Consider the following 12,846-nt stretch of genomic DNA (forward strand, 5'->3'; position numbering starts at 1 on the left):
ATTGCTATTCCCCAAGAAAGAGTATGATCCTTGGATAGAGTAAGTGAACAAGAATGGCACCGTACAATCATCGTAGTCCTCACGCTCAATCTGTTCATTGTAGTCCAGTGTTGGAGGCTCTTGTTCTACAGGAACAAACAAGAAGCACAGAAGCAAGGGTTAGTTAAAAAGACAATAGGTTTGATTCACTTCAACTATCTTTTCCCAGCTGGTGCCCTCCTTCCAGGATAGATCTCAATTCCCTCCATTTCCTGCGAGGAAGGACAAAATATGTAAGACATGGATGTATTAAGTGGTCTTCCATGCAGTGATATATCAGAGGTCTTATATTTTTAGCTCTTTCAAAAACTCTGCAAATGTTTTGACTACAACCTGTCAAAACACTTCAACAGCAAGTTGGATAGAGAAAGCTTAACTTCTCCCCAAAGTGATAGAGCACAAAAAGCACAGGAAAGGAAGACACAAATCACAATTGGTCTCTCACACCAGTCCTGCTTCAGTAAAATAACAGCCACTTCTACTCCATGCATCACATTAACTATAGCAGATAGTTCTGGCTGGCCCTCAAATTCTTTGGAAATCCTGTTTCCAGCATGCTCGCTTTTTGCGTAGATGACAGCAGTTACATTCCACCCCGTAAGAAAATTTATAGTGAAGGTCTGGCCAGACATGGAATCAGGAATGCATCTATGCAGAATTTTCTAGGATAACTAAGAAAACCTGATCTAATCCCATGGTGGGATTCAGGAGTGCCATTAGGCATATACCGGTCTCTGGGTTTAGAGGACAAGCTAAGGCGTTTGTTTGCAAGAGGAGTGAAGAAATATCTTCCTTAATCCACTTTGTGGTCTTGACAACATGATTTAAAGGCAGCAAGAGGTCTGAGAAACAGCCAACTTTGGGAATTAATGTCTGTTACCTGGCTGACCTTCTCGATCTTTTTCATCTGTGGGGGTCTCCCGTGGCTCCGTTGGCGATTCATAGAGATCAGCTGAACAAAAAGCACAATCAAATAAACAGGGATGTAAACACATACATACCTCCGTAAAGAATCCATTTGGTTCTTGCTCTGCATATACAACCCTTTGATCTATTGTTATTTTATTGTTTTAAGGGTAACCCACAATCTGCACACTACAGATCCACCCAAAGCTTCTTGCTTACCACTGAATTCACCCAGGGCAATTTGTTGTTAAATCCAGTGCTTCAATTTTAATGCATTTTAATGCTTGAAAACCCATTAAAATGGGAACATCACCTTCTGGATTAAATTTCATCCTTTTCTAGCATGGCCTTATCTGCTGTAACCCTTCAGCACATCTGTCAGTCCCCAATATTGTTGTTACCTTGAATTTAATCATCCTTGCCCTGTTCATATGAAATCTCTTTGGCTTCTTTCTATCAGGATGACTCTACATTATTCAACTTCCTGATGAATCTAATATTTTATCCTAATCAACTGTATTCATGCCTTTTCCCTTTTTCTAAAATGTACACTCCTTTCTCACATAGAAGCAGCCCTTAAATACCTATTAAGACGTTATTACTATTTCCCCGTAATCTGATTATACTTACTGTGAAACCTGGATGGATCTTGTTTCTCAATTACCTTCTCAGGATAGAGAGCTGTAGGATAAAACAGATGGAGTCAAAGATGAGAACTCTTTTTTTCACATCACACTAAGCCTTGATTGTTTTGGGGTTGTTGTTTTTTAATGTGACCAACTAACCCAGAAGCAAATATATTGCTATAAGGTTTAGTGTGATGTGTGATACAAGGCAATGAGTTTGTTTGCACAAAGCATTAAACCCAGATTTAAAAAAAACAAAAACCAATGGGCTCCTGAACAAGCTAGGAACTATTTAGGGGATCAATCTTGTAGATCAACAAAATAATGACTGGTTGTTTGTCCAATTTGGGTCTGAGGATGATAATTTTGCAGTGTGGTGTTCCTGTAGTGCGGTGGTGGGTTTCAAAAATTGTTGGAACCTACTCTGTGGGTGTGGCCTCCTTTGTGGGAGTGGCTTGTCACCCATGTGACCGGATATAAAATTATGAATTTTTTCATAATTATGAAGGTCAGTCCAAGTAGCTATTCAGAAGTTAGTGGTTAGAAGCAATCGTAAAGCAAGATATGGAATTAAAACCAGAAATATTTTGTTAACTATTTGAAAGGGAGTATAATATATATTTAACTTTACACATGTTAGCAGCTGTTGGGATTGTGTTTGCACAACAGTGGAAAAACAGAGATATGTAAATGAATAAATATTACAATGTGCAGGAATAAATAAATTGACAATTAAAATCAAGAAGGCTTTGAATACTTTTTCACGTGGGATTGGTTTTAGCAATTGCCAACTAACGGAAACAGAAATTGGAAATCCAAAAGTATGAAAGAAAACACCAATTATGTAAGGAAAGGTCCCTAAAATGTATAAGGAAATATTACTAGATCATTATTAATGGGTAGATAACTACGGGACATTACACACCCACCAGTGGTGATTTCAAAAATTTTGGAACCTCTTCTGTAGGTGTGGCCTGCTTTACGGGTCCACTGGTGGAACGTCTTCTAACCGGTTCGGTAGATTTGACGAACCGGTTCTACCGAATAGGTGCGAACTGGTAGGAACCCACCTCTGCTGTAGTGTAAGCTCAGTTTGGAGGTAGAAGTGCTAGTAGGGGACAATTAACTGACCAAACAGTAAAGAGAATTTTAAAAGGAAATTAAGAAGCAAAAGAGAGTACTGGGTAGCTCTTATATACTGTATGTGACTAAACTGGCATGTCTCACGATAAACTGTGTCTTAACTCCCTGGAAATACTTCTGAAACAGAATAACAGAGTTGGAAGGGACCTTGAAGGTCATCTAGTCCAACTCCCTGCTCAAGCAGGAGACCCTGGACCTATACCATGCCAGGCGAGTGGCTACCCAGGCTCTTAAAAGCCTCCAGTGAAGGAGCAACTGCAACTTCTGAAGGGAAGCCGTTCCATTGGTGAACTGTTCTCACTGCTAGAAATTTTTTCCTTAGTTATAGCCTGCTTATCTTTGAGATTTAAAAAACTTAGGGAACAGATAGCACTGAAAAGCTCCAAGTGGTGCTTCTTGGCTACATCTGGGAGAAAGTTTCTGCCTGGACCTTTGCTTCCAAAATGCCTAATCACAACTTACGACTAATGACCTTCTCTGGGGATCCCCAATAAGCATCTTTGCCCCAAGATGCTTTCTCTTAAGAAGTAAGCGAGGGATGAGAAAGTAGCTTTAAAAAAACAGGATGCAGAGCAAGTCTGGGTTCATCGTCTTGACACTACGTGCAGACTAAGTCTAACTGTGTGGTGAAGACAAGAGGTTGTAGGATGGATGAGCAAAGCCCTGAACTTACATTCGCCCCCTTCTTCATTGACTCTGGAGAGGTCGTCTTCTCGTCCGTAGGGAAAGAGATAATGGGGTGAATCTGGCAATCCATAGCCATCTTCAACTCCTGTTGAGGGTGGGATCAGTGGTGTTTCTGGAAAGTGATACCTCTCTTCTTCTGGTGGAACCGGAGGAGAAGGGCTTTCCACCTTCTTTCCCGCTGCTGGTTTCTTGGTGGTTTTGGGACGCTTCTCCTTAGGTTTCTTGGTAGCTTTGGGACGTTTCTCCTTTGGCTTTTTGGTGGGTTTGGGCGGCTTCTCCTTTTTGGGAGGCTTTGGCTTTGGGGAGCTCCTGGGTGGTTTTTCCTTGGGCCTTTTTGTGGGTTTGGGAGGCCTCTCCTTCTTCCCTTTCTTGGGCTTCTCTGTCACCCTCTCCTGTGTTACTTTGGGAGAGAGAAGTTTTTTTTTTAATATTTATTTTAAACACATCAACACATCAACAAAAACAAACACATGACTTAACACAACGTAGGAACAAGAAGTTCCATCATATATCATACAGCAGTTCCGTATCGGTTTCTTTACAGTTAGCGTTTTCCCTTCTATACATTTCTGTCTTGCATTCATGGTCCCCTAATTCGTTATCCATTTTTATGTACTATTCTATATTTACTTAGCTATTTATAACAAAATATTGTTTACCTGTATTATGCTTTATATTCTTACTATCTTTTATTCTCTTACATGCAATTATAGGTATACATTCACATAGTTATTCTTTTTCTTTGCCATTCTTATACTTTTGTTATTCCATTTAAAAGGTTATAATATACGGTTTGGGTTGCTTTGTTTACCATCCCTAGCGCCTGTTGTAACACCACCTTATTTACCTCTTTTTTTCTCCCTCCCTTCCTTCTCTACTTCCTTCCTTCCTCCTCTCCTTCCCCTTCCTTCTTCCCTTACCTATCCCCTACTCCTACCCTCTCTCTTCCCCTTCCTGCCCTCCCTCCTTCTCTTTTTCTCCCTTCCACCCTCCTCTTCTTCTCTTTCTCTCCCTTCCACCCACCTCTCCTTACCTCTTTCTTCTTCCCTTGCCTCTCCTCCACTCTTCCTCTTCCCTTCCTACTATCTCTCCTTCTCTTTCTCTCCCTTCCATTCTCCTCTCCTTTCCCTTCCTTCTTCCCTCCCTTCCCTACTTCCTTCCTCCTCTCCTTCACTTTCCTTCTTCCCTTACCTCTTCCCTACTCCTGCTCTCTCTCTTCCTCTTCCTACCCACTCTCCTTCTGGGAGAGAGAAGATTGTTACTGCTCTACATTTCTGAATAAAATCCAAGACTTGGAGAATTTATTACACCGGACACATACTAACTCTTATCCAACCAAATTCTTGGTTATAGACAATGGGCTTACTTGCAAACCATCCAAATATCTTACCCAAACATCCCACAAAAAGCTAGAATCACCATCAAGATAAAGTTAGGATTATTGCTATTGCTCCTTTCTCTCTGATTCAGTAACAAGTGGATGACGCCATACTCTTGACACAAAATTAGATTTCATTCTGGTTTTCTTGTGGGATTTTTCCAAAACATTTCTTTGTAGAAAATCCTGAAGATGAAGGTCTGAACTAGATCTGGGCAAAGGGTCTGGCTCCATGAATCAGGGGCTCTCCCTGGACAGATGGCTAGTGATTAATGTCAACTCATAACTCCAAGAGAGCAACAGCCTCATTCCTAAATTCTGAACAGCAGCATTTCTACAGCCTGTGAGAAGGACAGCCCAGGTCACTTTGGGCAACCAGCTATAAAACAACCTAGCATTTATGGTATACCAAGAGCAGAAGCCTTGGCCTGCTAGCAGGCTGTCTTAGAAACCATAATTCTTGTATCTCCTGACATCTCTCTCTCCTTCTGCAAGAAGGTACCAAGTCCAGGACTAAAGCAAGGTCAGGAATTTGCTTAGAATTTGCTTAGAACAAGATCTAGCTGTCTAATCTCTTCCTTCTCTATCCAAGCTACAAAAGAAATCAATGTTGGAAACTCTACTGTATCCAGTACCAAACCAGGATGGAGAATGGCAAAGAACAGCAAAGAGTTCTTTGGGGCCATTGTCCCTAAGAAAAGATCTGCTTCCAATTCCAACTCAGTCACGTCCCAGCTGTGATATCCTCCCCCCCCCCCCCCAGATCCAGATTGCATGGGCAAGTCCTACATGCCAAACTAAGCAACTACAGTTGAGATTCATCAGCAATAATCCACATGGAACTGTCTAGCTAGTGCATGACTCCTGCAGGGGAGAAGGCAAGCAAAACTATCTGCTAAGAGAGATTAAATGGATGGGGGAAAAAATTAGGAATGCAGTAAAAAATCACTTGAATGCATCATCAGAAGGACGTTTCCAAGAACCGACTGGGCTTTCTCCAGCTGATTAGAGCTGTTTGAGAAGCCTCACTTGGAAGCTCCACACACATTCGCAACTAAGATAATTTCTGCGTAATGAGGAAAAACTGTGTAGACAACCAGATCAGTGAGATAGTACAAGCTACTCTTCTTCTGCCAGCTGATACTCAGCAGCCAAAGCACACTGGCTCCCACACAATTATCTCCATTAGCAGAAAGCGTCATGGCAAGTCAGTGCTCCCACTAAAGACCCTGTTTGGCAGGCAAACTTTGACGTCCCTTGAAAAACAACAGAGGACTTTCCTGATGCTTGAAGAAAGTACAGAGAAACCAGTTTAAGTCTTAAAAGAGATGAAATGTGTTTTTTTTTAAGGGAGAAGGCCTTTTCAAGCTCTTGTCTTGCCTTCATGGAAAAGAGGGAAAAAAGATTTCATCTCGAATTAGGTACAGGTAGTCCTTGACGTGTGACCAGAATTGAGCCCAAAATTTCAGTTACTAAGTGAGAGGGTGGTTAAGTGAATCTCACCCCATTTCTGTCATCATTCTTGCCACCGTTGTTAAGTGACTCATGCAGTTGTTAGTTACGTGGTTGTTCAGTGAATCAGGCTTCCCCGCTGACTTTGCGTAAAGCCGAGGTGGCGCAGTGGTTAAATGCAGCACTGCAGGCTACTTCAGCTGACTGCAGTTCTGCAGTTCGGTTGTTCAAATCTCACCGGCTCAGGGTTGACTCAGCCTTCCATCCTTCCGAGGTGGGTAAAATGAGGACCCGGATTATTGTTGGGGGCAATATGCTGACTCTGTAAACCGCTTAGAGAGGGCTGAAAGCCCTATGAAGCGGTATATAAGTCTACTGCTATTGCTATTGCTATTTGCAACCTAAGAAGGTTGTTAAGAGGGGATCACATGGCTCTGGGACATACCAACCGTCATAAATAGGAACCAGTTGCTAAGCATCCCAATTCTGATCATGTGACCATGGGGATGCGGCTCAGCTCAGCTGTTTGGGATTTTTTTATGGCCAAGCTGCCTGGGGAACTTTGATCTTCCCCCGACTATTGTAGGCTGCAGCGGAGATTGGAACTAACTTAAACAGCGAACAACGAGAGAGCTGGTGAGAGAGGGGAGTTTGGGACGCAGGGACGCAGAGGGACGCTGCCTGTTGCTGGCCACCGACATTGCCGGCCGTGGTTACCATCTTATGCCGCCTAACATCGCGGCTTGAACGGAAGGAACTGGTGGAGACCGTGGAGATTAAAGGAGAACTAAGAGAGAGTTGGTGAGGGGGAAATTGGCCCCTGGGACACAGTTGAGGGAAGGTGGAGAGTCCTATGATTCACAGCTGGCAGCGGACCGGCAAACTTTAATTTCCGAGCTGCCAGCTTCCATAGACGCCAGCATTGTTGGCTAATAAAATTGACCACCTTGGACTTGTTTTTGATGCGCTGGGCCCCAAGAACGTTGGGCCCGAGTATTGAATGGAGCGCCCCCCCCCCTTCTACCAGAGATAGGCTTCCCTCCCTCCCTCTTTGGACTCTTTGGACTCCTTTGATCCTGGAAATGTCATCAAAAGAAGCTGCTGAAATGAACACACTTACCAGACTTCTTGCTACTATGGTTAACTCCCCGGTTCATACCATTGCAGCTGACTCCCGAACTCACTTTACCCCCCAGCCCCTCCCCCCCCTGGACTACACTGAACTTTTCAGAAGAGCCCCCCCTCAAGGTAGGCCCTCCCTTAGGAGAGGGCAGAAGACACCTTTGGACTACCTTAAACTGAACATTGTGTCTATGAGCCCGTGCAATTTTTTAAACTTTTAAATTTTACATTTTACTTTAATACGGTATGTTGAGTGCATGGGATTGCTTGGGATGATATGAATGATCTCACTTTTATTACTATTACTGTTGTAACTTTGTGTTTTAATTATTTTGTGAGGATTGTTTGAGTGAGAGTTTGGGTATGACTGATTCGGAGGACCTGCCGGGGTATACGGGGGTCATCGGGGTGGTTGGGGGGACCACAACCACGGGTGAGGGTCGGAGCATTGCGGTCATGACAGGGAGAGGCAGATACGGCGGGGACTTTAGGGCAGGCCATCATCGGGGAAGGAGGGCTCGCTGTGTCATAGAGATCCCTCCTTCCGGCCCTAGGAGTCCCACTCCAAGGCCAGATGGCGCGGGTGTTCAGGACCCTGGTCTCAGGCTGCTGTCGCTAAATGCCAGGTCTGTTGTTCATAAGGCCCCCCTCATCCGGGACTTGATGACTGATGAGGGCGCAGACCTGGCATGTATTACTGAAACATGGCTGGGCCCTGAGGGAGGAGTCCCCCTCGTCGAGATGTGCCCAGCCGGATTTCAGGTGCTACACCAGCCGAGAGCCCAGGGAAGGGGTGGCGGTGTGGCTATCGTAGTCCGGGAGTCTTTAGTACCTCGTAGGATCCCTGCTCCGGAGCTTGTCGGGTGTGAGTCCCTGCTAGTGAAGCTGGACCTCAAGGGTCAAGTGGGTCTGCTGCTTACGTACCTGCCTCCCAACTACGTTGCAGCAGCCCTCCCCTCGCTCCTCGAGTCAGTAGCCGAGCTGGCGGTTGAGTTCCCTAGACTTATAGTTCTGGGGGACTTTAACTTGCCTTCGCTCGGTGAACACTCTGATGGAGCGCAGGAGTTCATGGCTTCCATGACAGCCATGGGCTTGACTCAAGTAATTCGAGGCCCAACTCACTCAGCGGGTCACACGCTTGACCTCGTATTCCTCTCGGAGCAGTGGAGTTACGATCTTGGTCTGAGGGGTAATGAGATCATACCCCTGTCGTGGTCAGACCACTACCTACTGAGGCTAGACTTCCGGAGGCCAAACCTCCACCGTAGGGAGGAGGAACCGACCAGCTGGTTCCGCCCCAAGCGACTGATGGATCCTGTTAGGTTCCAGACGGAGCTTGGGGTTATTCCTGATACCCTCGCCCACAGTTCGGCGGAGACCCTCGTCGCTGCCTGGCACTCGGCAGCTTCGGAGTCTCTCGACCGGATTGCGCCGCTACGGCCCCTCCGGGTCAGCGGCCCCCGGAGGCCTCCTTGGTTTACTGAGGAGCTCCGGGAGGTAAAGCGCCGGAGGAGACGCCTAGAGCACTCGTGGAGGTCCGATAGGTCCGAGTCGAAACGGGCACTTTTGACAGCATGCACCAAGGAGTATATTCGGACCCTAAGAACAACAAAAAGAACATACATTGCCTCCTTGGTAGCGTCCGCCGAGTCCCGCCCAGCCGCCCTGTTTAGGATAACCCGCTCCCTCCTAAATAGGAGGGAGACGGGGGACTCCTTACAGGGTAAGGCTGAGGAATATGTCCAGTTCTTGGCGGACAAAGTTGCCCGGTTTCGAGCGGACCTGGACTCCACCCCAGTAGATCCAGCCGAGACACAAGGAGAAAACTTGGCAAACCATCTCTGGGTTGAGTTTCAGGAAGTCGCCTCTGGGGATGTGGACAAGGCTATGCGAGCTGTGAGTGCCTCCACCTGCATACTGGACCCGTGTCCCTCCTGGCTGGTTGCCAACAGCAGTGAGGTGACACGAGGCTGGATCCAGGCGGTTGTTACCGCTTCTCTTCGGGAGGGGTACTTTCCCACCGCGCTTAAGACAGCGGTGGTGAGACCCCTCCTGAAGAAGCCGTCTCTGGATCCAGCTATTCTTAATAACTATCGTCCAGTCTCCAACCTTCCCTTTGTAGGGAAGGTTGTTGAGAAGGTGGTGGCTCTCCAGCTTCAGCGTACCTTGGAGGAAGCTAACTATCTTGACCCCTTCCAGTCTGGCTTCAGACCCGGTTACAGCACAGAAACCGCTTTGGTCGCATTGACTGATGATCTCTGGAGAGCTAGGGATGGAGGCCATGCTTCCATCCTAGTTCTCCTTGACCTCTCAGCGGCTTTCGATACCATCGACCATGGTATCCTTCTGCGACGACTGCGGGAGATAGGGGTGGGCGGCACTGTCTTGCAGTGGTTCTCCTCCTATCTCTCGGACAGGTCGCAGTCGGTGTTAGTAGGGGGACAGAGATCGTCCCTGAGGCCCCTAACCTATGGGGTGCCGCAGGGGTCGGTCCTATCCCCCCTACTATTTAACATTTACATGAAACCGCTGGGCGAGATCATCCGAAGGCACGGGATAAAATATCACCAATATGCGGACGATACTCAGTTGTATCTGTCCGCCCCGTGCCAACTCAATGAAGCGGTGGACGTGATGAACCGGGGACTGGAAGCCGTTAAAGACTGGATGAGAGCGAACAAGCTGATACTCAACCCAGACAAGACCGAGTGGCTGTTGTGTTTCCCTCCCAAAAATTTGACCACCATACCATCACTCAGGCTGGGGGGACAAAATTTAAACCCCTCAGAAAGGGCCCGCAACTTGGGGGTCCTCCTGGATTCACAGCTAACTTTTGACCACCATCTCTCAGCTGTGACCAGGGGGGCATTTGCCCAGGTTCGCCTGGTGCGCCAGTTGCGGCCCTACCTGAATCGGGAGGCCCTCACAACAGTCACTCGAGCCCTTGTGATCTCTAGGCTGGAATACTGTAATGTGCTCTACATGGGGCTGCCCTTGAAGAGCATCCGAAGACTTCAGCTAGTCCAGAATGCGGCCGCGCGAGTGATCGTGGGCGCACCACGGTTCGCCCACATAACACCGATCCTCCGTGAGCTGCACTGGCTACCTGTTGGTCTCCGGGTGCACTTCAAGGTCTTACTCACCACCTATAAAGCGCTCCATGGTAGTGGATCTGGCTATTTGAGAGACCGCCTTCTGCCAATTACCTCCCTGCGTCCCATCAGATCGCATAGAGTTGGCCTCCTCCGTATTCCATCCGCCAGTCAGTGCCGACTGGCGACTACTCGGAGGAGAGCCTTCTCTGTTGCGGCTCCGACACTATGGAACAACCTCCCCGTGGAGATTCGTACCCTCACCACCGTCCAGGCCTTCCGTACAGCCCTCAAGAACTGGCTAACCCGTCAGGCCTGGGGATAATCTTATTTTGCCCCTCCCGAATGCTGAGTGAATGTTGAGTTTTATAGTTTAATTTACTTTGTGCACATTTCTTTTTTTGTATTGTCCTACACTCCCCTTCCTTTTTTGATTGTAAGCCGCCCTGAGTCCCCTCAGGGAAAAGGGCGGCCTATAAATAAACTACAAACTACAAAAAAAAAAAAAAAAAAACTACAACGGTCGTAAGTATGAAAACTGGTTATCACTTTTTTCAGTGACATTGTAACTTTGAACAGTCAACTAAACGAATGGCTGTAAGTTGAGGACTACTTATATGTGATACAACCAGGGGTGGGTTTCAGGCGGTTCGCGGCGGTCCCCGCGAACCGGTTGGTCGGCGAACCCGGAAGTAAGTAACTTCCGGGAACGCCGAAGGATCCACCCGCTCGCCCGTGTTTCTTACCCGGTTTTGATGAGTTCTGCGCTTCCACACATGCACAGAACGCATACAGTGCCTGCGCGATCCTCCAGGAGCAGCTGGAGCATCGCACAGGCGCTAGTACGCATGCGTGCACTGCACGCGTGCACGAGGACGCCGCCGGCCCCGTTCCAACCTAACTGGTTGGAACGGGGTGAGAAACCCACCCCTGGATACAACTCACTGTATTTTCAGTTCCTCCTAACTCATGATATCTGATCTCAGGCCTCCAGAGCATTGTTCACACTTGGCCTGGAGTGAAACCAAAGATCTCCTATTAAGAAGCTGCATAATTGGGGACGATGTGGACCCAAATATAATTGTCGACTCAGTCTCACTTTATGACCTTGAATTGATCAATACCATTGAACATCCTGCCTCATAGGGTTGCCATGCAGATAACATAAGAGCCGAGGTGGCGCAGTGGTTAGGGTGCAGTACTGCAGGCCACTTCAGCTGACTGTTATCTGCAGTTCAGCAGTTCTAATCTCACCGGCTCAAGGTTGACTCAGCCTTCCAGCCTTCCGAGGTGGGTGAAATGAGGACTCAGACTGTGGGGGCGAGATGCTGACTCTGTAAACCGCTTAGAGAAGGCTGAAAGCCCTATGAAGCGGTATATAAGTCTAACTGCTATTGCTATTGCTAACATGCCTTCTCCAGTCATAAAGACAGGGTAGAAACTATATGAAAAAAAAATTTTAAAAGCAGGAAGAAAAATTGTCCTCAACGTATGACCACAATTGAGCCCAAATGTATGTTGCTAAGTGAGAAATTTGTTAAGTGGGTTTTGCCCGATTTAACGGCTTTTCTCCCATTTTTAAGTGAATCACTGCAATTGTCAAAATCGTAAGTTGGTTAAAGTGAATCTGTCTTCCCCATTGACTTTGCTTATCAGAAGATTGCTAAAGGTGATCACATGACCTTGGGACACAGCAATGGTAACAATAGCAATAGCAATAGCAGTAGACTTATATACCGCTTCATAGGCCTTTCAGGCCTCTCTAAGCGGTTTACAGAGAGTCAGCATATTGCCCCCAACAATCTGGGTCCTCATTTTACCCACCTCGGAAGGATGGAAGGCTGAGTCAACCCTGAGCCGGTGAGATTTGAACCGCTGACCTGCTGATCTAGCAGTAGCCTGCAGTGCTGCTTTTAACCACTGCGCCACCTTGGCTCATAAATGTGGGTCAGTTGTCAAGCACCTGAATGTAAATCACATGACCATGGGGATGCTGTAACAGTAATAAGTGTGAAAAATGATCATCAGTCACTTTTCTTCAGTGCCGTTGTAACTTTGAACCATCACTAAGTGAACTGTTATAAATCAATGACTGCCTATAGATTGCCTTTTGCCTCTTGGAAGAATGGAAGGTGAAATGGGTAATAAATGAATATAATGTACTAATGTTTTACAATAACGCAATAAAGCAAATTTTTGAAGAATGCGTAATAACATAGGCTTTTATTTAGCGACTGGGAACAGAGCTATCATTCTGGTAGGATAGCTCCCATTGCAGAAAAAATGGAACTGTCAAGCCAGATTCCACAAAGGAAATTTAACTGGCTAAAATCCATTCATCAACTTTCCTTGTCAAGGGGTTCTGCTCCTGTCTTAACTGCAGGCAAGAACTTGCAACAAC

The 12,846-nt window shown here is 46.6% G+C and overlaps 1 protein-coding gene across 3 annotated transcripts in view; it reads right to left on the bottom strand.

Moving 5' to 3' along the window:
• AEBP1 (AE binding protein 1) overlaps positions 1-12,846 on the bottom strand; it is a 42,197-nt gene that overhangs the window by 24,323 nt on the left and 5,028 nt on the right. For 2 of the 3 annotated variants that reach the window (XM_087706282.1, XM_087706281.1), the window contains exons 2-5: positions 3,388-3,801; positions 1,576-1,626; positions 920-991; positions 66-125 (exon numbers count right to left, since the gene is read on the bottom strand). In XM_087706282.1, coding sequence (XP_087562408.1) covers positions 66-125; positions 920-991; positions 1,576-1,626; positions 3,388-3,801 — 597 coding nt within the window. The remainder of the gene's footprint in view (positions 1-65; positions 126-919; positions 992-1,575; positions 1,627-3,387; positions 3,802-12,846) is intronic. The other variant, XM_087706283.1, reaches the window with a different exon arrangement.

Source organism: Thamnophis sirtalis, unplaced genomic scaffold (genome assembly GCF_051295495.1).
Source record: "Thamnophis sirtalis isolate CommonGarterSnake01/CBP01778 unplaced genomic scaffold, rThaSir2_p1.2 scaffold_2, whole genome shotgun sequence".
In the NCBI taxonomy this organism is placed as follows: Eukaryota; Metazoa; Chordata; class Lepidosauria; order Squamata; family Natricidae; genus Thamnophis; species Thamnophis sirtalis.